This window comes from Phyllostomus discolor, chromosome 6 (assembly GCF_004126475.2).
Source record: "Phyllostomus discolor isolate MPI-MPIP mPhyDis1 chromosome 6, mPhyDis1.pri.v3, whole genome shotgun sequence".
In the NCBI taxonomy this organism is placed as follows: domain Eukaryota; kingdom Metazoa; phylum Chordata; class Mammalia; order Chiroptera; family Phyllostomidae; genus Phyllostomus; species Phyllostomus discolor.
Window position 1 is genome coordinate 69,341,137 of NC_040908.2, and position 25,669 is coordinate 69,366,805.

General features: G+C 48.2%; 2 protein-coding genes across 5 annotated transcripts in view; one reads left to right on the plus strand and one right to left on the minus strand.

Annotated features, from left to right (window-relative positions):
• LMAN2L (lectin, mannose binding 2 like) overlaps positions 1–15,999 on the plus strand; it is a 30,559-nt gene extending 14,560 nt beyond the window's left edge. For 3 of the 4 annotated variants that reach the window (XM_028516701.2, XM_028516700.2, XM_036028314.1), the window contains 4 exons: positions 6,208–6,369; positions 6,452–6,566; positions 11,405–11,524; positions 11,838–15,999. In XM_028516701.2, coding sequence (XP_028372502.1) covers positions 6,208–6,369; positions 6,452–6,566; positions 11,405–11,524; positions 11,838–11,980 — 540 coding nt within the window. In that variant the 3' untranslated portion in view covers positions 11,981–15,999. Of the gene's footprint in view, positions 1–5,204; positions 5,238–6,207; positions 6,370–6,451; positions 6,567–11,404; positions 11,525–11,837 lie in introns of all 4 variants that reach the window. The other variant, XM_028516698.2, reaches the window with a different exon arrangement.
• Positions 14,109–25,669, minus strand: part of FER1L5 (fer-1 like family member 5) — a 54,490-nt gene continuing 42,929 nt past the window's right edge. The window contains exons 30-53 of the mRNA XM_036029968.1: positions 25,313–25,457; positions 25,113–25,190; positions 23,999–24,180; positions 23,647–23,828; positions 23,304–23,394; positions 21,559–21,705; positions 21,319–21,481; positions 21,176–21,198; positions 20,533–20,583; positions 20,323–20,424; positions 19,861–19,980; positions 19,164–19,325; positions 18,844–18,935; positions 18,254–18,424; positions 17,907–18,055; positions 17,549–17,688; positions 16,398–16,486; positions 16,063–16,158; positions 15,722–15,863; positions 15,425–15,524; positions 15,159–15,352; positions 14,888–14,997; positions 14,447–14,594; positions 14,109–14,336 (exon numbers count right to left, since the gene is read on the minus strand). Coding sequence (XP_035885861.1) covers positions 14,109–14,336; positions 14,447–14,594; positions 14,888–14,997; positions 15,159–15,352; positions 15,425–15,524; positions 15,722–15,863; positions 16,063–16,158; positions 16,398–16,486; positions 17,549–17,688; positions 17,907–18,055; positions 18,254–18,424; positions 18,844–18,935; positions 19,164–19,325; positions 19,861–19,980; positions 20,323–20,424; positions 20,533–20,583; positions 21,176–21,198; positions 21,319–21,481; positions 21,559–21,705; positions 23,304–23,394; positions 23,647–23,828; positions 23,999–24,180; positions 25,113–25,190; positions 25,313–25,457 — 3,105 coding nt within the window. The remainder of the gene's footprint in view (positions 14,337–14,446; positions 14,595–14,887; positions 14,998–15,158; positions 15,353–15,424; positions 15,525–15,721; positions 15,864–16,062; positions 16,159–16,397; positions 16,487–17,548; positions 17,689–17,906; positions 18,056–18,253; positions 18,425–18,843; positions 18,936–19,163; positions 19,326–19,860; positions 19,981–20,322; positions 20,425–20,532; positions 20,584–21,175; positions 21,199–21,318; positions 21,482–21,558; positions 21,706–23,303; positions 23,395–23,646; positions 23,829–23,998; positions 24,181–25,112; positions 25,191–25,312; positions 25,458–25,669) is intronic.

Sequence of the window (25,669 nt, forward strand, 5' to 3'; positions counted from 1 at the left end):
AGGTAGTGTTTTCCAAGATACTCTTGGAAAATAGGTGGGGACAGTACTGACAAACTCTGATATGAGTAGGCTTTGAAGCTGAGTTTTGGTAAGAGCTAGTTTTCGAGGGAAGTAGAAATGTATGGCTTTCTGCTGGAATTGAGAGAAGTTGAGAATGTAATGTCTCTTTTCTGAGACTGAAAGAGGGAAAGAGGAAGGAGAAAGAAAGCAAGAACCCATTCTTAGCTCTGGGTTAGTTCTTTACCTTTCGGTTTTGACCCTTTTAAGAATATGACAAAAGTGGTTGGCTCACTGAAAGATATAGGTACACAGAGGATTTTACATGCAATTTTAGGAGGTTCAGGAACTCCCCAAAGTAGGACTGTAGGTAGACAAGATCTTCTCATTAACAAGATGTATTCACTTACTATCAGACTGATGAGCAGCAGCGAAATGGAGGTGTACATATTAGGCTGGATTCTGAACCTTGGCAATTGTAATCAGGGTAGATAAATTATGAACTTCAGTATTTGGCATTTGGGCATACCTCAAGTTTAATGCTTTCTGATTTTAAAATACTCTTTATTGAAGTCCTCAAATTTGGGTTTGTTCTAGTGGGGTCACAACTAAAATAAATGGGATTACAATCATCCCATGAGTTTTAAGAGATAATGGTAATGTTCATGAATGTGAAAGTCTTCTAGGCAGTCAGCTGGCTGGTTTCACCCCTTTCATGTGTCCTCAGTTGAGGAGCTTTAAAACTTAGGGACAGAGTTCCTAGGATAAGTTAGCAGTAGTTTGGGGACTGCGGGAGCAGGGGCCTTCTCATGCTGCTCAGTAATGTGAGAATCTCACTGGTCTCATTCTTGTAGGAAGGGTATTGCTGAGTTATCCCGTCATCTTTGTATCCAGATTCCTACATAAAGGGTATTGGGAGAAGATTGCTGTAGGACCAGCAACTTACAATGTTTTAAAAACCTGAAAAATGTCTGTAGAAGTGACAGTGTATTCCTCTAGTGATCCAAGGGGAGGGTCACATGGAGGCATGAAAGGAGATGCTATAGAAGAGGCATTTGTTTGTTCTTATTTTTATATAAAAGCTCACTATAGAAAAATCAGAAAAGGCTAAAACAAAAGCAAAATGTACAAAACCTTTTAAAAAATAAGACATTGCATCACATGAACTTTCATTTAAAACTTTTTTGATACATAGAAAAATCGAGAATATGGCAAATACTAGATTCACATTAATTTTTAAAAATTTTGACATAATTTCATACTTACAGAGGTTATAATACAACAAAGAATTAGGAGTGCTCTTTACCCAGATTCCCCAAAATGTTAATTTCTTACTACATTTGCTTTGCCTTTTCTTTAACTTCTGTGTGTGTCTGTTGGTCTGTGTCTGTACATATTTCTGAACTATACCAATACTCAGGAGTAAATTGGTTTCATGATATTCTCTTAATCCTAAATATTTCACTTGTTTTTCCTAAACACAAGGAATTCTCTTACATAACCACAGCACAGTGATAAAATCAGGAACTTAATATTGATATCAATACTATTACCTAATCTACTGAATTTATTCAGATTTCACCAGTTGTTCAAGTGTGTCCTTTAAGGGACAAGAAGATCCCAGATGCGATGTTGCATTCAGCTGTTAAGTCTGTTTTTCCCTTAATCTGGATAAGGGAAAGATGCTAAATGTTTTATTATGACATTGTATATTTCTTTTTGGGGTATTAAAATGTTCTTTTAAAAATGATGTTCATAAAAAATTGATACTTATAAAGATGGTTGCTTATTTTGTCATTATTGTATTTAATAGGTCAGAGAAGTAACAAAGACAAACCCATTAACCCCCAAAATATTTTTGGAGATTTTACTGGCCCATGACAAGCCAGTGGTTTGGGAATTACTGTTCTAAACGATGTGTGTTTGGCTTTGTGCTTATATACAAGCACCTGTGAACAGGGTTTCAATCTAGAAATTCATTAATTTAGTTATAGATTGAATGAACATTTTTTTTTAAGATTTTTATTTATTTATTTATTTTTAAGAAGGGAAGGGAGGGAGATAGAGAGAGAGAGAGAGGGAGAGAGAGAGAGAGGGAAAGAGAAACATCAATGTGTGGTTGCTGGGGGTTATGGCCTGCAACCCAGGAATGTACCCTGGCTGGGAATCGAACCTGCGACACTTTGGTTCCCAGCCCGCGCTCAATCCACTGAGCTATGCCAGCCAGGGCTGAATGAACATTTTTTGACACTCTCCTGAATGCAAGACACTGTACCAGATGCTTTTTATGTCTCATTTCATCTTCATAACTAACCCTGTGAGCTGTGCATTATTTTCCCTGCTTCTACTGAGGAGATAGAATCTCAGAGATGATGGCGTTCACCCAAGTTTATACAGCCAGGAGTGGTCTATCTGACTGCAGTTGGAACCCGGCTCTCCCTGGTGACAGAGGCCATGTTTGCTTTTTTCTCTCCATTGTTCACAGCTCATGTGCTTCAGACCTGTGGAATTTTAGTAATGGTTCATAAATCCCCAAGTTCATGGGTCTCCTTTCAATCAAGATATGCTGAAGGTACAATGATGTTTAGAAAACTTTTTTTTAAGTGGCTTTGCAGTACAAAAATGAGAAAGCATTTCTCCACCCTACAGAGAGCTATTTGTACAATAGCAGGAGTTCCTCATTTTTTGGTAACTCTTGGGTTAGGAATGAAACTGCCGCCTTTGCCTGAGTCAGTGTGATTCTTCAGTGTTCCATTCTAGCTGCATATAGGCTCCCTTCCAAGGAAAGGAAATTGCCGCTGTGTGATGTTAGTGGGTGCCTTAGAAACACTTTGTGATCTCCTACCTGGGCATAGGAAATAAGATGCATTTAAATAATTACTAATAGTATGAAGGGCAAAGTTGGAAGCTAAGTCATGAGTTGTTGAAGGAGACAGATTTCAGCTCTAAAGCTGTGGGCTCTGTCTAGTGCAGTGTTTCTTAAATTTGGCTGTCTACGCTGCTTTTTAAAAAATAAACCTGTTCCCTACTCTCAACCTACTGAATGAGATTATGTGACTGAGGGACACATATGTATGTACAGCCAAAAAGCTCCCCCAGGCGATCCTGAGGACCAAGTTGCCTCTGACTGCATAGCTGGATGCCACACCAGCCTTGGAAAGAGTAAGGCCCCTTTAGATTAAGGATGGTTCTCTTAGGCACTTCCTTGAGTTGGTACATGAAGCAAGCCTTGGGATCATCAGAACTCCCCAAGGCATTTTTAATTCTTTCCTTTTCCTGACTGGCCACTGAAGTTAGAAGCTTTCTTGTCAAGCGCATTTCTGTAAAGTGTTTGATAAGCACACTCACAAATCTGTTCTTCTAGATCAGCAATTTTCAACATTATTCATCTCATGGCATATGTAAACTAATTGCTAAAATTCTACTGCACACCAAAAAATGTATTTTTTGCTGACCTGACAAAAAAAACCAGGTATAAGTTTGATTTATTCATACCAGATGGCTGCTGTTGTGTTGGCTGTTGTCATTTTTCTTATTTGACAATCTAAGGAAGAAGAGGTCAGTGCCGCTGACTCAATAGTCAGGTATTGCATATTTTTAAAATTCTTGCAGCACAGTGGTTTAAAATAGCTATCCTAGATGTAATTGTAGAAGAGTAGTTTTTTGGCAGTTTGATCATTCCCTGATTCATTTAATCTCTTGCCGTAGCCCTGTATGTATTCCACCAGAAGCCTGAAGGAAAACAGCTGCGAGCTGCTCTGAGGCCCACCCTGAACTCCTTACTGTGGCCTCTAGAGCCCAGTGGGATCTGGCTTCTGCCTCAGCTCACACCAGCCTCTTCCTCACTAGCTTAGTTTCAGACACCCATGTCTTCTATGAATGTGCCAAACTCGTGTTGCTTTTGGGGGACTCCCTCTAACTAACTCTCTTGGTCTCAGCTTAGATGTTGACTCCTAATCAATCTCTGTTGTGTCACCTCTTCATCATAGTATTCATCATAGTATTTATCACTGTCTGAAATGTTATTATCATTTGTCTCTTCCACTCTGTTGTCAGCTCCATGAGAGCAGGTACCTGTCTATGTTGTTTCCCATCAAATTTAAAGCATCTGGAATACTGCCTGACTGGTAATAGGTGCTCAGGAAGCATTAGAGGAAGGAGTGCTTTGGGCCGTGCACTCCTCATGCACCCTCATGCACCTTTATACTTCAGGGCAGGACTGTGCTGACCCTTCAATGGTATCTCTTGGTGCTAGAACTGTAGCAGTTTTCTGGAGCAAAACTAAATACCCTTGAGCTATTTGTCATGTTGCAACGCTCTCGTGGAGCTTGTCCTTGCCCACATGTAGGTTAGAGTGACAACAGCTATTTGGAAATATATGTCAGTAGGCCCAACTAGAGGGTAAATGATCTTTTAGGATTAGTGTTAATTTCACAGTCTGTCCACTCTTGGGCTGTATACATTCCAGGTATTAGCTGTATTCTGAGACCCTGCACAGTAAAGGACATTTTTTATTTTTTTATTTTTATTTTTTAGATTTTATTTTTATAGAGGGGGGATGGGAGGGAGAAAGCGAGGGAGAGAGACTTCAATGTGCAAGAGAAACATCGATCCATTGCCTCTTGCACACCCCCAACTGGGGACCTGGTCTGCAACCCAGGCATGTGCCCTGACTGGGAATCAAACCAGCGACCTTTTGATTTGCAGGACGATGCCCACCCCACTGAGCCACACCAGTCAGGACAAAGGACGTCTTCACTTTGGAAGAACTCAGCCCTATTTGTCAGTTTTGTCTCTCTCCTTGCAATAGAAATATTGCTGTCTGGGTACAAACCTGTGGCCTGATCTCCTGACTCTCAGAGACATAAGTGGGGACTGTTTGGATGATGAAATGCTGTGTGTTTCATAAAGCTTCTGAAAGCTTCAGGACCTTAGAGAGGTTTTCCTAGAGGACCTCTGAAAATCTGGTGATAGTAACACACCCTCCCCCAGGAAATGTACAAGTACCAGTGTATATAGTTTTGCCTATAATATTTAGGGGCTTAAGGACTTGAATGCCCTTCATAGACCCTAAATTTCTGTTTGAGGTTTAGATTGATTTGCTTATCCACCACAGCTGGGTCTTGGCTCTTCCATGGCTGTTTCTTTCTGACTTGGTCTCCCGTCTTCTGTGCCCTCTCGTTTTTAAACCTGTTGGACTCCCTCAGGCCCAGAAGAGGCGATACTCTCCAGGAGTCCAGGTACTCAGTTTTTGATCCACTATGGCCACCCTTTATTCCCTGTGTTCATCCAACATTTGCTACTGTTAAGTATCCATGTGGCTACTGACTCAAGAGTCACGAGTCTCTGATTTTGAGTGCAGCTTCTCTGTGCATGTTAACTGTTGGGGACAGTGTGGAATTCATTGAGTGGCATGTGTCATGTGACCTCTCCCTTCATCTACACTGCCTAGCACTGGGCTTGCTCTGGAATGGCTAGCTTATCATTTCTAAGGAAAAATTTGCTCCTACAACTCTGTTGGAGAGAGGGCCTCTGAAGTAGGTGGGGAAATGGGTGGGATTTGGGGAAACCTGCAGTGGGAGAACTTTGCCCTATGTATTATTGGGAGAAGTTGTGTGTGACTGAAGCTTAAATGGGCTGGAAGTTTTTTTGGCTAAGAACAGTCATCTTGGCTGGAGAACACCATCCAGAAGCCTGGTTCTGGCAGTGTTCTTTCTGAGTCTTAACCCATTCAGCATTATATGCTCATAGGATTTAGAATTTAAAAGGAGCTATCCTGAATGGAAAGATTTCCCTGATCAAACAGGTATTTTCAGAATACCTGTTGTGTGCAAAGCGCTTACTCTGGGGTGGCAGGGGCGGGGGTGGCGTGGGGGATATGGGCCTAGGTGGAGACATGTAAAGCAACATAATAAATTATTATTTTATTCAAGAAGTTGACATGGCGGTGGGTAGATAGGTACATACACATAAAAAGAAAGCCACTAGTCTGAGGCAGAATACCTGTGCAAAATGGTTATCTCTGGGAAGAGATTGAGAGTCAGACTCCAGATCCTTAGAAGAGGATTCCTGAAGTCAAGTACAGAGTTCAGTCGCTTACTGGGCCATATGGTTTTGAGTGTGGGTTCTAGTGGATTGTTAACGATGTGTGCAGGCATTCCTAGGAGCACTTCCTTACTGTCCTCTGCTTCTCCTTCCCTACTTTCCTAGCGGGTGTTCCCCTACATCTCAGCCATGGTGAACAATGGCTCCCTCAGCTATGATCATGAGCGGGATGGGCGGCCAACAGAGCTGGGGGGCTGTACAGCCATTGTCCGAAATCTCCATTATGACACCTTCCTTGTGATTCGCTATGTCAAGAGGCATTTGACGGTGAGTCTCTGTTCTGGAGCAATATGGCTGTCTGGTTCCTGGTCCCATGGCCTGGCCCTGATTTCTCTCCTTTTTATTTTAGATAATGATGGACATCGATGGCAAGCATGAGTGGAGGGACTGCATTGAAGTGCCAGGGGTCCGCCTGCCCCGGGGTTACTATTTTGGCACCTCCTCCATCACGGGGGATCTTTCAGGTATTGCCACATGCACTTCTTATTTGCCCCAACTGAAGTCACATCTTGGTAGCCAGGCCTTGGTGATGGTGAGGCTTCTCAGAGGAGAGAGTCAGACAAACAGAACTCTGGAAAACAGATACCCTGAAAGTGTTTATCTTCCTCCATTCCCATGCCCAGATTCCTTAAGACCCCAGGCTTAAGTTGTCCTCAAACAGCTGTCCCAGGAGATAGAGCTATGGAAAAGTAGTTTGCCTCTTTGTGGAGCCACCTCTCCAGCTTGTGTTTTAACTTCTGTATTTTCCTGTTTCTGGTGCCATCTTTCTAGTCTGCTTCCTCTCTTTCCCCTCCTAATATACTCAGTTTCCCTTCTCTTAACAAGGCTTCCCCACAGCTCTGCCATCCCTCTTCCGACTGATACTGAGGCCCTCCTTTATGGCCAGACTTGTGACTGTCACATGTGGAGATGCTCCTGTTTCCAGCCATCCCCCTCTGAACATGTTGCCCTGGATCTGTGTCTCTGCCGTGATGTAAACACTCTTCTAGTGGAAGTTACTTCTGTGTCCAGGCTGTATGTGGCACTCTGTTCTCAGTCCTTGCTCTGTTTCCTCTTCAGGTCTTTTATTTTTCTTTAGTGAGAGAAGGGAGGGAGTGAGGAAGAGAAGCATTGATGTGAGAGAGAAACATTAATTGGTTGCCTGTTATACGCATCCCATCCAGGGCCAACCCACAACCCAGGCATGTATGTGTCCTAACCAGGAATCAAACCCATAACCTTTCTGTCTATGGGACAGTGTTTCAACCAACTGGGCCACACCACCCAGGGCTCTTTAGCTCCTTTGACCATTTGCCCTGAGGGCCTTACCTGCCATGACAGTTGCGGCACTGACGATACCTGCCACTTTTCCTTTCCCTGCTCTTTAGGACTTTCTCCTTGTCCAGATTTGTGGCTTCTTCCCTTTTTAAATTATTTATTTATTTTTTAAAGAATGGGGAAGAGCCCTAGCTTGTGTGTGGCTCAGTGGATTGAGCACTGGCCTGCAAATTAAAGGGTTGCTGGTTTAATTCCTAGTTGGTGCACGTGCCTAGGTTGCTAGCCAGGTCCCCAGTGAGGGGTGCACGAGAGGCAGCCACATGTTGATGTTTCTCTCCCTCCTTTTCTCCCTCCCTTCCCCTCTGTCTAAAAGTAAACAAAATCTTAAAAAAAAAAAAAAAAGAATGGGGAAGGAAGGGAGAAAGAGAGGGAGAGAAACTCTGTCAGTTGCTTCTTATACATGCCCCGACGGAGTGCACTGAACTTGCAACTCAGGTATGTGCCCTGACCAGGAATGGAACCCGCCAGCCTTTCACTTTGTGGGATGACACCCAACCAACTGAGCCACATGGGTCAGGGCTCGATTTATGGCTTCTCTTTATTTGCTTGTTCTCCCCCTTGGCTTTAGCCCCAATCATAACATTATTTGAGAAGAGGTAAAGAACTGAACACACAGGTTTTTTTAAATCCATAGTTTATTATGAATAAAGCTAATAGGACACAGAATTTTCTTCTGGCAGAAAGGAAAGGCAAACATTCATGGGAATGGGCAGCAGCTGCTCGGTTCCAGCCATCATTGCCAAGAGAAAATGTGGGCTCAGTCAGACCATGCTTTAGTTTTTTAAGAGAAACTGGGAACTTGGATCTCTAAAATGAAATCTAATTCTCTAAATTCTGGCTTTTTAAAAATATATTTTATTGATTATGCTATTAGAGTTGTCCCATTTCCCCCTTTACTCCCCTCCACCCTGTACCCCCTGTCCCACCCACATTCCCCCCTGTAGTTCATGTCCATGTATCATACTTACCAGTTCTTTAGCTTCTACATTTCTCATACTGTTCTTACCCTCCCCCTATCTATTTTCAACCTACAATCTATGCTACTTATTCTCTGTACCTTTTCCCCCCTCTCTCCTCCTCCCACTCCCCTGTTGCTAACCTTCCATGTGATCTCCATTTCTGTGGTTCTGTTCCTGTCCTAGTTGTTTGCCTAGCTTCTTTTGGTTTTGCTTTAGGTGTGGTTGTTAATAATTGTGAGTTTGCTGTCCTTTTACTATACATGTTTTTTTTTATCTTTTTTTCTTAGATAAGTCCCTTTAACATTTCATATAATAAGGGCTAGGTGATGATGAACTCCTTTAACTTGACCTTATCTGAGAAGCACTTTATCTGCCCTTCCATTCTAAGTGAAAGCTTTGCTGGATAGAGTAATCTGGGATATAGGTCCTTCTCTTTCATTACTTGGAATACTTCTTTCCAGCCCCTTCTTGCCTGCAAGGTCTCTTTTGAGAAATCATCTGACAGTCTGATGGGAACTCCTTTGTAGGTGACTGTCCCCTTATCTTTTGCTGCTTCTAGGATTCTCTCCTTCATTTTAATCTTGGCTAATGTAATTATGATGTGCCTTGGTGTGTTTCTTCTTGGGTCCAACTTCTTTGGGACTCTCTGAGCTTCATGGACTTCCTGGAAGTCTATTTCCTTTGCCAGAATGGGGAAGCTCTCCTTTATTATTTGTTCAAATATGTGTTCAATCTGTTGCTTTTCCTCTTCCCCTTGGGGTACCCCTATAATTCGGATGTTGGAACGTTTAAAGATGTCCTGGAGGTTCCTAAGCTTCTCCTCATTTTTTTGAATTCTTATTTCTCCATTCTTTCCTGTTTGGTTGTTTCTTTCTTCCTTCTGGTCCACTCTATTGTTTTGAGTCCCAGCTTCCTTCCCATCACTATTGGTTTCCTGTGCATTTTCCTTCATTTCTTCTATGGTAACCTGCATTTGTTCATCTAATTTGCACCCAAAATCAGCCAATTCTGTGAGCTTCCTGATCAGCCATGTTTTGAACTGTGCATCTGATAGATTGGCTATCTCTTGGTTGCTTAAAAGATGAGTCCTGGGGCATTGATTTGTTCTTCTGTTTGAGCCCTCTCTCTCTCTCTCTCTCTCTTTTTTTTTTTTTTTTGGCCTGGTGGCTCCTGTTACGGTGAGGGGCGGAGCCTTAGGTGTTTACCAGGGCTGGGCACCCCAGTCGCTAGATTGTGATGTTGTATGTGGGGGTGGAGTTGGGAGGGAACAATGGCAGTAGCTCTGTTCTCTGTGGGACCTCAGTCCCTTGGGTTGCATGCTCTGCCCTGCTCCACAATCGCCGCCTCACTGGATCTGCCAGCTGCCACTTGCGTACTCAGGGTCCACCTGCTGTGATCTTACTTTCGTGCCCCCGGTTGCCTTAAGCGCCCAACTCTCTCTGCTCTTGCCACAACCTGAGCCTGGCTGCTTGTCTCCGCCCCTCCTACCGGTCTGGATGAACGGATCTACTTCAACTTCTTGGCTGTCTGACTTCTATTCAGATAAATTCTGTCTGTTCTGGGTGTTGTTCTGCCTCTAAATTGTTGTTGTTCCAATCTTGGTTGTGCGTGGAGGTACAGTGTGTCCACCTGTGCCTCCATCTTGGCCGGAAGTCAAATTCTGTTTTTTTTTAAAATTCAACTTTATTGAGATATATTTTCCACAGAATAGAAGTACATAGTTTGAAGTGTTTTGACAAATATTTACACCTATGTCCTCACCTCCACAGTCAAGCTACAGAGAGTGTTTCTGTCACTGCAAGATGTTCCCTGTGTCCCTTTGCAGCGTTCTCCCCTCACCTTCTGCTTTGGCAGCCAGGCTCTAACTACTGTGAGACAGGCTGCAGCTGTGGGACAGAGCTCACCTTGGCTCAGGGACAGGAGGCACAAGCTTTTTAGATCTTTGCTATGCAATCTTGTTACATGACTCAAGTTGAAAGAGGTGTCTTTGTCTACTTTGAATTTTCCTTTGAATTTATAGGTTTCTAGGGCCTGTCAGTTAACTCCCTGTTGTACTTTTCAATGGGAAGTTGTTCCCAACTGTTAGAAATGATCAAAGAGAATATAGTCAATTTTTGTTCGTCCTAAGGCAAACCTTTGCTCAAGGTTTTGGGTGGTAATGCCTAGGTTAGTAGGTCTGTGTTCTCTGCCCATAGGTTGTCCCTCAATAGAAACTGTGTCATCCTCTTAAGGTCTTTCTTGTTGATATTTTCTTACCTTTAATGCAGCAGATTGTTGAACATGCTGAGAAAGTTGGGACATGTTCCAGATGTCCCAGCCTTTGGTGCCCCACGTTGTGAGAAGTGTTGCCCTGGCTTTTTATTCTGTCCATGGGTCAAACTCAGCCCTAGCAGTGAAAATATCTAATTGAAAGCAAATCTAGATTTTTCTATCTAGGGATTCTCTAAAGATTCTGAGTCCAGGCAGGTGTAGATGCCATCCTAATAATAGAAATGGCAAGAAATCCAGTCCCTGATAACCAACCAAGTAGCCATGAGCTAGCTCTGTGGCATGGAGATTTGTGGTATACATAGTCATAGTTACAAAGAGCCACAAAGCATTAGGCCCAGTCAGGAAGGGAAACGTTTTGTTCCGTGCCACAGCTGAGCCCTGCAAGCAGCCATCAAACTGCTGCCACCGGGAGGCCCTTTCTTGTCTTGCAAGTGTGTCGTTTCCATCAAAGGGAAGCTCAGTGCTGCTGGTTCTCCTCTTACTATCCTGGAACATTTTATGTATCATGGAGGATTTCATTCTTGTATTATCTCTAAATTTGTAAATTATGTAGGTAATGCTTGTTAATAAAAACTTTCAATATGGAATAATATAGAATATTGCTGTTCCTTATTTTTATTAGATGAGAAAACAGGCCACAATTATTCTTTCAAGGTTGTTGCTAGTTAGCTGTGAATCAGAGGCTTGAGCCCAGATACTCCAAGATACCTCTTTTTGAGAGGGCTTGAGCAATCCATGTTTTTTTTTTTCTTTAGACAACCATGACATTATTTCCCTGAAGCTATTTGAATTGACAGTGGAGAGAACCCCAGAAGAGGAGAAGCTGCATCGAGATGTGTTCTTACCCTCGGTGGACAACATGAAGCTGCCCGAGAGTGAGCACAGGGACCCTGGGAAGCAGCCCGTGGTGGGAGAGGAATCACAATACTGGGGGTGGGCTGAGGGACCTGCAACCCTCACCTCGCAAGGCCGTCTCCTCTCTGTCCTTCCTCTGCCCAATATGGAGCACTGCCTCCAGGTTACAGATGAGCAGCTGCTTCATTTTAGATTAAAACATCTGGAAAGGGAGAGTAAGCTCTGGCTCCCAGAAATGGGCATCAGGTCCTGGGGCATTAATAGCTTGTTGGGTGGTCTTTCCCAGTAGGGTAGGCTCCCTGGTGCTGACTTTCTTCTCTTTCACTCCCTCAGTGACAGCCCCTCTGCCACCCCTGAGTGGCTTGGCCCTCTTCCTCATCGTCTTCTTCTCTCTGGTGTTTTCTGTATTTGCCATTGTCATTGGGATCATACTCTATAACAAGTGGCAGGAACAGAGCCGAAAGCGTTTCTACTGAGCCCTTCTGTGACCACCAGCCCTGTGCTGTCACCATGAGGTGTGGGAGCAGCAGGCGCTGTCCTGAGCACATAGCCCAGCAGTCTTCTTCGGTGTCCAGCAGCTGGTCAGGGACTCTGTTCTGTCACTGGAGCTTTAAATTCAGGGACACTGTATTCCCATGGTCATCCTTGAGGACCTCTGTCTCTGGTTCAGGAAGCCCACCCACCCCAGGGCAGTGCTTCTGTGATGTGCCTTTCCCTGCAGTCTGTCTACTGGGAGTGCAGAGGGATGGAGATAGTACCTGCTGTTATGATGCCAAGATCACAGAAAAGAGCTTCATTGCCCTGGCTGCCTTGATGTGGGACTCAGGACCCTTATCCTTCTCATTTAAATCTGCAAAGAACAGAAAACTGATAATTCCTCATACCTTCCTGACATCCATTCATTGGTTTTTGCTTTTTGTCTGAGCCTTTCTTCACCTGAGGAGCTCTCCTTGGAAATCTGGATGGAAACTTCTCCACTTTGCCTTCCTCTCCCTCCTTTTATTGTCCTCTCCAAATGCAGCCTGAGCTTGAGAAGACATTTTATGCCTCTCTGTTGGGGTCTGAGCCTGCAGAACAAATATATTACACTGACCCTCACTAGGTGTCCATTGGAAGAGAGCTTTCAGCGTTGGCTTGCTGCTCTAGCCTTTGCTCGTCAGTGTGGATCCTAGTTCTGTTGGTGTGTTTTTTATTTTCCCAATTAGGTACCATTAGGCTCTTAGTCATGTTTGGCTGGAAGTTGGTGTACAAGTCAAGAGAATCTTGGAAGATCTCATGGATAAAATAGGAATAATTGTGACACTAATCTGCTCCAGGTTTTGACACCAAAAGCAATGTTTGCCATGTGATCTGACCACCTGGAGATGCTTCTGGACCATGTGGAGCTTTCTTAGCTGCATGTTTTGTGTCAGGATCTTCGGAATCCCACTTTGAGTGTTCAAAATGTAAGGAAGATTTCTTTGTATAGCTGTGGCCTGGATACTCCCCAGGGGGAAATCTGGCTTCTTTTTCCTAATGGATAAGAAACAGTTGCTGTTCTCATGATGCAAACCTGTGGTCAATAGGCTTGCATCATCCGTGCCTGGAAGCATTCATTGTCATGGAGTAACAGTCTGAGTGAATCCTCCAGGGGTCAGCCCTTATTCCACTGCCTTATTTGACAAGGGGTCACACACCGTTCTGCTCACCTGTCTGCCTGCGATGAAATCAGCTAATAGAGGGCTTAGAACTTCTGTAGCCTAAGGGAAATTCGTAAAATGGCTGATGGAAACAAAACACTAGCTTCTGACTCAGTGCTCTTCCTTCTAGGGATGGGTTTGGGGGAGGGTCCAGGCCTTCTTCCTGAGCCCATAAATCCCTGCTCTATCTTCTCTGTTGGGAAATCCTCAGCTCAACACAGAAGGAAAAGAGGGTCACCTTACCTGGGTATGGGTTTCTGTCCTCTTGGGCTTTTTTATATCCTTCCCAGGTGCTTAATTAAACCTCATGGGCAGCAATTCCCTCCTGCAGATGGGATTAAGGTGAAACCCTCCTAACACCTTCCCCACAACGGCAGGGTACTGCCAGAGTGCCAGAGGACAGACAGATCTAGAGCTTCACCTTGTGATCGAGTAGAACTGAAAAAGCAAATGGTTCTTTTGTGACTTTGAATTCAGGAGGAGACTGGATAGAGCCCAGTGGTGAGAAGGCCTAGGTGCAAGAGGAGTGGGGTCTCCTCATGTGGGAGGCATGTTAGAGATCTTGAACTCATAAGTTTTGTGTGATTTCAGCTCATGAGTGCCTTGAGGCTTCTTAAAGAAGGCAGGGAAGACATGCAGTGCAGTCCCCACCTGGCCTAGGGCCTCCTTAGAGCTGTGTGGTACAGGAAGCAGTCTAACCATTACGTGGTGTGTCCTGTCTGACCATACACAGTGTTCTTTGTTACAAAACTTGTTTATTTTAGTGGAAAATTATAGCTTTGCCTTTCTTGCTGGAAGTGGCTTCTGAACAGACTAGCCAGAATATCACTAGCCCCTTGCTACCCTAGAAGATAGAAACAAGGAATTGGCAGGAAGTTCCAGGGTAGGGCTGACAGTGGACAAAGAAAAGCCAAATATGGGCAAATTAGTCTTGTGGGGCTGGAAGTTCTGGGAAAATATCTTGCAGGTGATTCATGGGTCCCCTCAGGAGTTTCAGCTGATGCCCTGTTGTAGGCTCTAGGTTAGGATGCTGGGTGGTGATGTCGGAAGAGCTGGCATTGCTGGTGTTCGGTGAATTGACGATATTGGTGAATATTTTAATGGGCATATTCATCCGAATTGCAGGCTTGATCCAGCTCATGGCCAAATAGTTCTAGAGAGAACACGCAACAAACAGAGGTAGCAACCAGAAGGCTCCCTCTCTCCAGAGGCAGCCCATGAGCAACCAGTGCCTTTGTCCCTGTCCCCATGGTCATCACTCACCGGAGCTGAATACATGAAGCTAAACAGCATAAACCCAACAATCAGTATGATTGAGCCGACTATGATTTTGAAGCGGTAGTGTTTCCAGAAAGCATGGCAGAAGTTTTTAACAGGTGACTGAAACCATGAGAGCAAGGTGTTGGTGCGTCTGTCCATGAGCAGAGTTGATGTCAGAGAATGGAAGGCAAAGGGGACCTTCAGGTCAGCTTTTCCAGAGCAAAGACCTTTCTTTTTTAAAAGCAGCTTCTGCCCCATTCCCCACCTCCCATGGCTGTTCTCTCCTGATTGTGACTGAGCATTGAAGCTGAGGTGGTGGGAAGTAATTACCCCTCCGCTTGTAGGTTCACTGGGCACCATCCTGGACAAATTGCCAGGCTCAGCAGCTCAACTTTATGAATAAGGAAGAAAGATTTGGTGCTTGCACCCCCACAGGACTCTTACAGGGGAGGGTGAAGTGTAGGGAATTGGTTGGGTTCTGACTGGCCTCGTCCTGTTGGCCTGATCAAGGCTTCCTTTTCCGACAGAATCTCCAGTGTCATCTTCACTTTACCCTAGAAACACCGCAGAGGGTAAGAGGCTGAGTTATGATAGCAGGAGCCTCTTCTCAGGATCCACAAAGGAAAGGGGATTTAGCTAAGGTCCCCAGGGGTCTGTTAGAACCAAGTGATGGGGCTCAGCAGTCTTGTGCAGGAGCACCTTCCCCAGCTCCTACCGATAAGCGCCATCTGCCATTCTCGAGGACTTGGCAAGGCCACCAGCCGGTTACAGTCTTCTTCTGAAAGAGGGAGAAGTGCTTGTGCTGGAGGAAGTGGGGCCACTTGGGGTCGGTGTCCATCATCCTGATGGAACACATCTTTGCATGTTGGGCTGGGAAGGGCATGTCAGACAGATCCAGCTCCAGGACCCCTGAGCACAGAGAAATGCTGTCAGCAAGGAGCTGCCTGTCCTGAGGTTATAGGCCCCATGCCAGAATCTCACCTAGGAAGTCATCAGTGGAGAAGACGTTATTGTCCCAGACCTGGATGACAAGTCGGGCTGGAAACTTCATCACTGTGGGATCCAGGCTCCATATGTAGTCCTGAAGGATGGCAGAAGAGCTTGTTACTGCTACTGTCCTTTGAGAATCCCTTTGGTCATCTTAGGAGCCCATTACCCAGCATAATGGACTGTCAAGAAAGAGGGTTTCTGCCTGAGGCCTCATTCCAAGTGTTCTAGTGTAGCTTGCAAGTCTCTGAAGGGAGGGCAGGAAGAGAAGTCCACCTCCAGGCCCATTACCTTCTGGCTCAGGACGCACACTTGCTCAGCCGCCAGGTAATCCAAGGTGAAGATGAACCGCCAGTTAAAGCTGCTCTCCCCATTCAGGGAGTGGTAGTGAATATCTGTCTTCTGCATGTCCTTCTCTAGCCCGAATAACCACCTGGGGTCAGAGTCCTCTCACCTGGGGTTCATGTGCACTGCCCCCATCCCTGAGCTGGAGTCCTGTGGGAAGGGCTGCCCAGCAGACACCAGGTGCAGTGGATGTGGAGAGATGTCACCCCAGGATGAGAAAGATATGCAGGGAAGCTAGAACTGGGGAACTCAGGGAAATTTTCTAGAGCCCTGCTCCTGTGCCTTACCCTTTGATGAAGATGTCACTCATCTTCTCATTACTTAAACTGACACTCTTCAGGTCCACGTCGGCAGTTTTCCAGATAATACAACGCAGCTCATACCTGCGGCCATGGCTCTCTAAGGCTTTGCCGCCGAGGACTTGCTCCCCAGCCGCAGCGTTGGTAAGGGAGAGAGGCCTGGGTGGCTGCCCTCCATGCCCACACTCATGCTGCACTGGCTGGACTTAGGAAGAAAGCCCCCCTAGATTCTCAGCAGAGGAAAGCATGCCTGCTGCTCCTTACTGAGAACACTGGTGCTCCACCCCTGGGAAGGCTGTCCCGGGAGGTGCACCCACACTCACCTTCTAGGCTTCCTTGGTCTGATGTTGACTGGGGGGCCAGGAGGACCTAGTTTCTTGGGGAAGATGTCCACCCACAGTTGTACCTTGCCCTAAAGCAGAGATGAGTTAACTGGCTGGGGTTTGCTAGCCTCTGTCCTCAGTGTGCTGGCCTGGGGAGCCCCATTCCAGGTGCTTAGTTCTGCCGAGGTCCTGCTCCCAGCACTGAGAAGGTGGGGTACAGTGTCTGAGGTGGAATGACCTTAGACAGGGAGAACAGTGCAGTCAGGTTGGTGTGATGGCTTTGAGGTGAGAGTCATGCGGCTGGGGTGTCACTTGTGGCTGAGATCTGGAGAGTTAATGCCATTTAGTAGATGATGCTTAGGAGCTCCTGGAAGGCTTCCAGAATGGGGTTGGGGCTTCATTTATTAACCAGTAATATAGATGGCCAGTCCAGATCTCCAGATTGTTTTTGGGTATGTAACCATATTCTAAGGATATAAAGCTATTCACAAAGCACAGAGGTCCAAGAGAAGGGTGAAACTGGTGAGAAAAAATGAAAAGGGAGGAACTGCCCACCCTGGAAGGAAGTTAAATATAGTTTTTCAAATTATCTGACCTAATTTTTATTTTTTGAACTTGACTTAATATTTTTAAGAGAATAGTTTTAATAAGAATGTTTTTTAAAAAATGCTTGGCAAAAAAACTTTGTCTAGAATGTGGTATCAGCTTGAGAAACGTGAAGGATGCAGTGAGCCACTCTAGTGGCTACAGGGTAGATGATAATAGGGGCCTGTGGGGTTTTGGTTCTCTCTTCTGGGTTCCTGTAATTAACAGCCAAACCAGGTTTGTGACATCTGCACACCGACCCTGCTGCAGCTCCGCCCTCCCTCAGAGGAGACTGAGGCAGTGTTGGCCTGGCTGCTAGAGCACCTCAGCACATCCTGCAGTGGATACTTGGCCTGGTTTCCTGTGCACAGTTTTCCAGCTCTGAATCTCTCTGTTCTAGGTGGCATCACTGGAACTTCTTGTTTGTTAACATGCACACTGTGCATGTCTTCTGTCTGTTTGCGTCTATGAATGTGTGGCCTGTCCTTCCTCTTGTAAGTCTCTGTCCTGGATGGGTTAGGTATGCACTGCACCTACCCCCTGATCCAGATCCTCCAGCCTCATACCTGGCCAATGCCTGGCTGACTGTTGCTATACAGCGTGCGAGTCTCCACGTGCTCAGGTACCAGCCCCTGGGTGTGCAGGAGGTACAGTGCAAGCCGTTCCTTCTTGGGTCCCAAGTATTGAGCAGTAGGTGGTTTTGATTCTAGATTGGAGGGAGACAGGAGGGGATCTTGAGGTCATTAGTCTTTCCCTCTCCCAGGTAGCCCCCCACTTTCCTTGTGCCCAGCCTGGACAGTGGCCATGGTTGCCTTCTAAAGGAGAAAGGGGAAAGGGATGCCTTCTGGCAGCTCTTCCATCCTGGAGCCTCCCTAGTTTCTGAGGCCTGGGCTATGCTTTCTGGCAGTGTGCTGTACTTCTCACCAAAGTGTTGCAGCTTGAATTTTTTCCCATTGTAAAAAACAGAGTCACCCTCAGGGTTGAACAGAGGTGGAGGCAATCTTTTCCGCTTGGCGTGGTGTTCCAAGAGGAAGCTTGGGGGCACCTGATCCCGCCACCTAAAGGGCCCTGACCTGTGGGGAGTAAGAGGAAAAGGTGTGGCTCCTGGAGAACATGCCACTTTCAGCTGCAGGATGACCAGTGGTGGGAGTGGGGAAGACAAGTTCAGGCTCTAGATCCCTAGCTCAGGATGCCGGCCTCTTGGAAGGGGGCTGTGGGCTCACTCCTCCACCCCTCTCTCTGCCCTTGCCCTTGGTTAGGTCCACTCTTACTGGCAGTAGGATTGGGAGAGCCCACAGCGAGCTCCGAAGCCAGACAGGAGTCGGTTTTCAAGGTCAATGACTGTGGTTCCAATGTTATCATCAGGTGAAAACAGGTCAAAGTCATACAGCTCAATCTCTAGGTCCTTCTCCAGAGGGATGGTGCAGCTCAGTTCAAACATCCTGGTGGGAGGGTGTTGAAGACTGCAGAGACCCTTGACTACGTTACCTACTGCTTCCCCTCCAGCATCTCTGCCCTGAGGGCCATGTTCCACCCTATGGTTTGGTCATGTGACTACCGACAACAGAGCCTGGGTGGCTGTTGTCTGCCAATAACCATCCCCCAGTATGGCTGGAAATACTGTTCATAGGCTGGGTGTGGAACTCAGCTCCCATCACAGGCAGTGTGTGAGAGGGAGGGTAGCACTGGGCTGCCCCCCACCCCCATTTATCTTCTATCTGTTGAGCACCTTCGGTGTGTAAGATACCATGCTAGGAATTGTGTGGCCAGGAAGCAATGCAAGTTCTTTGCTTGTGGAGCTTTCTGCTGGCACACATGGATGGGGTGGAGAAGTGGGGTTGGGCAAGTTGGGGCAGCTCACATGCCGAAGATAGGATCCAGAGTGTTGGGCTGGTACGTGTTCCGGTTGCCAAGTTTTGTTTGCCCCACTTTCAGGATCACATAAGGGTCACACTAGGGGTCAGATACAATGAGGGAAGGACAGGAAATGGAGAGTCAACCCAGGCAGATCAGGCAGAAATGAGCCACTTGTACCAGATGGAGCTTTTGGGGAGGTGGCAGTCCGGGTGGCAGCAGCCCGAGGGAGCTCCAGGACATGGGGTTTAAGGCAAGGTGTGGGAGGTGCCTGGGATGGGTGGGGCCCCAGAAGATGGACACTGCAGGTTTGGGGTTGATCGTTACCAGGCCATTGTAGTCTTGGGGCTGTAGGTTGATTGCTCGTACCACATACACCCGCACCAAGCATTGCTGAGGGAAGTCGTCTTTACCAGGCCACACTGAGAACTGGCGGGGGGGCTGGGGGGCTTCTGGGTTCTCAGGAAAGGGATAGACACGGAAAAGGCCCTGTTTGTGTGTTGGGGAGGTTAGTGTTGGCAGTTCTAGTGTACAGAACCCTCCAGGAGGTGCCCTGGTCCAAGCTTAGGAGAAAATGGGTTGTGTGTGGGTGACAGGGGTAGGAGGCCACAGGACAGGTAGAGGCAGGTGCAGCAGAGATGCTGTACAGGGCTACCTCTGTCTAGGAGGGTGCTAGGCAAAGGGATTGTGCTTGCTAAGTGATTGGCAGCCTCTGCTGATGTGAAGTCCCATCTCAGTCCCATCCCCTTCAGGTTTGAACTCCTTCTCTAAGGTTCTCAGGCCTTGAGAAACTGGCATAAGCCAGAGCTGAAATGAGAAGGTCCTCACCTTCCTGTGTAAGGGGAGGTCACTCTGAATCCCTGCGTAGTTCAGTCTCTGCTTCCCCACTCCCCAAATGATTTTTCAAGCCCTCCCTGCCCCATCCTATAAGGAGCATATACAGCCAGGGCTTTAATTAGAGTCCTTTGGTCACAGAAGGGGCATGAGAAGACGGGGCAGCTTAGCTGCTGGGCTAGACGCACACCTTGAACTCCCCTACCACAGGGCTGTAGGACGTGGGCTGTTCCTTGTAGAGTTTGAAGGTCTGGCAGAAGTCCTGCAGGCCTTGGAAGGCTGGCACAGCCTCCAACTCGCAGTCATACACCTGTAAGAGGGTACATGGGGCCTAGGCTGCTGGGGAGCAGGCCTGGGCTTGACCAGAAGAGGTCTTTCCTGGGATCAGGGGATTGAGGGACCACCAGCTCCCAGTTCTTGCTTCCAAGCATCTGCCCACTCAGCAGCCCCAGAGGCAGCACTGCCTGCTTTGGCTGGGGTAGCACTGGTCTCTGAACGGGTGCAACTGGTAGAGAGATGTGGCCTGGAGTAGGGTGACAGTAAACCCCCACCACCACCTTGGTGGTTCCCAGAGGAACCAAGGCTAGGTCTGCTGGCCTTCCCATCAGGTTTTATTCCACATCTGTAGTCTTTCTCCTGGGAACTTCCAAACCTTCAGGGTGTGGTAGTCTTTGTCCTTGTACTTCAGTGACTTGGGGTCTCCTGTGGCCCAGAACAGCTTGCTCCACCAGTCCACTTCATGCTCGTATTCATCCTGGCCAGGAAGAGGGGCAGCTGGCCTTCCTCTGCCCAGTCTTGTGCTACTCCCACCCATAAGCTGCATGGAGTTGTTCCATGTTCCCCAGGGCTGAGCCCATATCACCTTGGCTTTGCTGGACTTGAACCAGAACTTTTCAGTGAGATAGTCTAGGAGCTGAGAAAGGAGAGGGGGTGAGTCAGGTACAGCTGGGCAGCCCATAGCCCACTCACCACTGGCTCCCGAGAGGAGTGGGTGGAGGCCAGAGCAGACCTCATATGGGCCTTTTCATTCAGGAGTTTTCAGACATGTGATTGGGGCCAGAAAGAGGGTGAGCACAGTTCCTAGTTCTCATCACCCACAGCTTCAGACTGAATTTGAAGGCCTCAGAACTGCAGGACCTCAGGCCCCACTCCAGACCTACTGAGTCTGCCTTTGTTCAGGAGGTCCCAGGGATTTCTATACATTCGAGTGTAACAAGAGCTGCTCTAGAGTAGTAGTTCTGAACCTGAAAACATTGTTACCACCCAGGGGGTTTGAAAAAAAGTGCTGATGCCTGGGTCCTGCTCCCAGCAATTCTGATGGAGTTAGTGGCCTGGTTCTCAGAATTTTTTAAAACTCTCAGGCAATTTCACATTTGCAGTTGAGGTTGAGAATTCGCTGCTTTAGGGTCCTCGTGTACAATCAGGCCTCATGCAGAGGACATGGGACAAGAGCTGTGCCTTGGAAACGATGTGGGAGAAGGTGGGATCTCAAGCCCATTACTTACCTGGTGCTTGTTCACTGACAGCTCTGTGGAGAAAATGTAATCATGAATCTCAGGAGAGAGAAGAGGGTGGGGACAGAGATCTTATCCCTCCCCATGCCAACTTGTTGGTGAGGCCTGGGGAAGGGCCAGAAGAAAGGGCGTACTTGGAAGCTGTGGGGGCACATAGTCCGAGGCCCAGGGGTCACAGAAGTAGGGCTGCAGGGAGTCGATGTTGGCCTGACCCACCATGGTCTGCTGGCCGAAGTCCTGATTGTCCACTACCTTCAACACTAGGGGCAGTGCATAGGCCTCCTCTGTTGGCATGAACTGCAAGCCCAAAGAAAGGCCCTGTGAGGCTTCTTTTGAGGAGTGGGTTGCCCAGCTCTTGCCTGGGCCCCTCGTACCAATGTGAGGAAGAGGACCGACTGGGAGAAGTTAGGGTTGGTCCGGAAGTCCATGATGGGCTCTGTCTGCACAGTCTCTTCCCAGCACTCCACCAGCAGCCAGGGGGAATGCACCTGCTTTATGTTCCGGAGCCCCCAGACCAGGATCTACCAGAAGAGATGGGGGGGTCAGCAACAGCTTTGTGAAGGGGTCCTGACAGAGAGGGAAGCTGTGCTGGCAGTGAGAGTGCATCAGGGAGCACACAGCACCAGGGGATCAGTAGTTCTTCTCAAGGCCTGGACACTGTCCTTGCTCCTCCGTGAGGGAGGTGCCCTGTGGCCACTGTGTGACTGTCCGTCACTGACCTCCATTGCTCCTTAAGTGTTGCCCTTCCTCATCTGCTGCTCTGTCTGGCTTCTCATCAGTTTTCTCAGGAGTGAGTTCCTGAGGCTGGCTACCTCGAAGATCCCAGGAGTGGGGGTGCCCAGATTTCTCAGGCATCCCTACCGTCAGCTAGCTCACTCCTGGCTTGTCTTCAGTAGAATGCTGTGGCCATTCAGGGGCCCATGCTCTATGATAGTGCTTTCAACCAGCAGACCCCCAGGAAATGTCCATGTCCCTACTTGTAGGAAACCGTTCTGCATGGCAAGGGCCCACACAGGACCCACGTCCACAGATAGGTTCTCCTGTGGGGAATCAGGCCTGCCTTGTACCTAGGCTGCTTTGAGACTTGCTTTTTGCTAAAATTCCCTCACCCTGAATTGAAGCAGCAAATGTTTACTGCATATCTTTAAAGTAACTTCCTAAAATCTGTGCTAAACCTTCCAAGGTTGAGTGTAACCAGTTCAACCACTTTTCCCTTTGCATTTGCAAATATGATGTGATTAGCAGCACCCTCTCCTTTGTTTTCTGTAAAAGGTCACCATGTAAAGTGAACCTCTGCATAGTAAATGAGGACCATCCTCAATGTAACATGCCCAGAAAAGCAATAAAAGGTTGTCAGGGCAAGGGTTGGGGCGTTCTCCTCTTGAGAGAGTGGCCGTGCCTTTCCTTTACCTCCACGGGACTCGGTAGTCCCTGTGAATTTGCCTCGTATCTCATCCACAATGCCGCGGACCCCATGAGCTGGGGTTCACTTCAGCTGGCGCCCAAACAGGGACCCCAGGAGCCAGGTTTCCATGTCACCTACTCATCAAGCCCTTCTCAGGGACCAGAGCAGGAACCAGCCTGGAAGCCTCACCATGGGAAGGATCCAGTGCCAGCAGGCCCTGACCATCTCTTGCTCTTTGCCAGATTTGTGGCCAGGTACACAGGCTCCCACAGGAGGGCCTCCATGCTACTCTCAAAGGGAAGTGAGAAACATCCTAGTGCTGGAGTCAGGCAGGGCCTGGCCCAAATTCTGGCTCTGACACTTAGCCCCATGTCACTGTCTCTTGGAGCCTCATTTCCTTCTCTGAAAAGGAGCGATGCTGCAGTGGGCAGTGTGAGGCTCAGGCGTGATCATGAATGCTGAAACCCCTTGCCTGCTCCTCACTGCAAGATGTATGATAAAATAATTCGATATATTCTCTCAGAGCTCGTGTTCCTCATTCTTTCCTATCTCCCTCCATCTCAGCTTATGTATTAGTTGGGTGCAAGCTTTGGATCAGGTAGTCAGGATGACCCATCAGAAGGATCAGCAGAGACCTCCACAGTGTTCCACTCCCCTGGGTGAGGCTTGCTCCCTACCTGCCCTCCCACCCTCCTCACCCTGCGGGGTCATCACCTCAACCGCCATTTTCCTTAGTGTGGGCTGCATGCTCTTGGGGAGTGTGTAGACCCCATTCTTCCAGGGAACACTTAAGATTGGCAGCTTCCTTCTCAGACTCTGAAGGGATAAGGTGGGAGAGCAGGGAGCATGCAGTCCCGTTGAGCTTGTCCTGCTATCCTCCACCCCCAATTCAAGCAAGTTCCTGAGAGCTCAACTGAGGAGGCCCCTGAGCCCAGGAATAGGTGCTGGCAGGGAAGTTGGGCAGGTGCTGGGTGGGCTGGCCGGTTCACCAGGTCCCAGGCCTTTCCTGAGGGGTGGAGTTGGGGGCTGCTGGCAGTGGAACTTGTGGTAGGGGCACGGGACCCTCTCTCTTAGTACCTCAGTCTCGAGGATCAGCTCACAGGATGCCAGGATCTCACCCACTTCCTCCCCCAACTCTTTTCCAAGTGGGTGCCACCTCATGGGGGGCAGGATCCGATGTTGAACATCCAGCCAGACCACTGGTGGCCACATGCTCCGTCCCCAGAAGCTCTCTTTGCCCTGGAAGGAGGGGAACTTTGCAGAGCATGGTGGCTAAGCTTTTGGGTTCTGGCTCCTTGCCTGGGATCCTGACAAGTCTAGGAAAAGGGCTAACATTTGTGTATACATGATGTGCTATGAATCCGGCCCACTGGAGCATGTCCCACTCTGCCCAACCCAGCCCTCCACACCTTGGAGTCCCGCTGCCACAGTTCCAACACCACAAGTGGCGGGCTTTCTCTGGTATCTTGAGGGTTCTCGTACAGAAGGAGGTGCTGAAAGATGAGTGTCTGGGCCCATGTTGGGGCCGCAGAGCTCCTCAGGGTTTGGGTGCACTGGCTATGGTTCAAAAAGACCAACCGAACAAAGGGCCCTGGAGGGTGGAAGGAAAGGGGAGAGTCTCACCGCTGAGTTAAGTTAGACTTTCCTCTCCTCTGGCTGCTGCCACCACTGGACCGGATACCCAGGGAGGCCCAGCCTGGGCAGCCCAACCACACTGCCTTCTGAGTAAAAGGCTACCTCAGTGTAAGCCACAGAACAAATGGATGGATAACCAAAGGCCAAGGGTCATTTGGTTCCACCCACATCTGTTTTATAGTACCATGGTTGAGGCCTGGGCATCACAGAGATGGAGGACTGGATGACTCCTCTGGAGGAGTTCTGGGGACCAGGCTACATGTGATTGCCTTTTCATAGTATCAGCGAGGGACTTAGGCATGGGGAACGTCAAACACCCCTCTTGGTGTGGGTGCTGAAGTGCAATGGACACTGCCCTGGCTCAGCCCCTCCTCCAGCAACCTGGTTCCCTACGCAGTGGCACTAACAGGACAGGGCAGGAGTATTCACTCACCTGGAACCTTCCACAGGTCCTCCTCACAAGACAAAGGACAGGTTCCTAAACAGGGCCAGAAATTGCCACCCCTCCTCCCTACCCCTCAGTTTCTGTCCAACACAAGGGGCATGTGATTTTCAAAGGTGTCAGCCTCTCTTTTGCCTTCATGTCTCATCAGTACTTTTCCACTAAACTCTTCCCTCTTCAAAGCCCAGCTAAGTGGTCCCCACGAAGTGATGCCTCCCCAACTCCTCCTTATGGATTCCACAGCACTGGGGATGCACCTCTAGAACAGCCTCCCCTCGTATTCCTTGTTTTTGTGTCTTTTCCCCAAACCAGGGCCGTGAGCTGCTGGGGTTGGGAGGTGGTCTGCATGTTTATCACCCCCTTCCTTTGCCATACTTTTCATACTATGAGTGACCACAGCATGGGGCCCCTGGGGGGCTGCGGGAGAAGAGGTGCCTGCCACCTACCCTGGAATGTCTGGATCTGGGTGGCCATCAGGTTCCGGGCCTGGTAGATGTAGCAGAAAAGCTGGTAGTAGTGTGGCTCTGGGTAAGGGAGGAGCCGAGTCCATCTCCTGCCCCCAGACCCTCCCCGACCACTCCTCATTCCCTGCCCTCAGACATGGGGCCTCGGGGACACCCAGACTAACTCTTAATTAAGTGCTCACTGTTAAAGATGCAATAGATGAAGGGCAGGTGAGGCAGCTTGGTGTTCTCTGGGGCAGGCCTCCAGGTGTCCCTGAATGTTTTGTTCACACTCCGTGATGATGTCCTGCCCTCTTCCTTCTCAGCCTGCTGTTTCAGATCAATTCCCTGCCCCCATGACAGTCTCCCTGAGGCTTTGATTCCCCGGGCCCAGGTTGCCCTTCTTCCCTTCTGGGCTCCACTTTCCAAAGCCTGATGGTGTGGATCCAGGGCCCAGACTCCCCACCCTCCTGCTGTGAGCACCCCAGCCTAGGACATCTGCTGCTGCCTGCCAAGCCTACATTGGCCCTGGCATCAGGAGGCGGGGTGCAGGGAGGAGA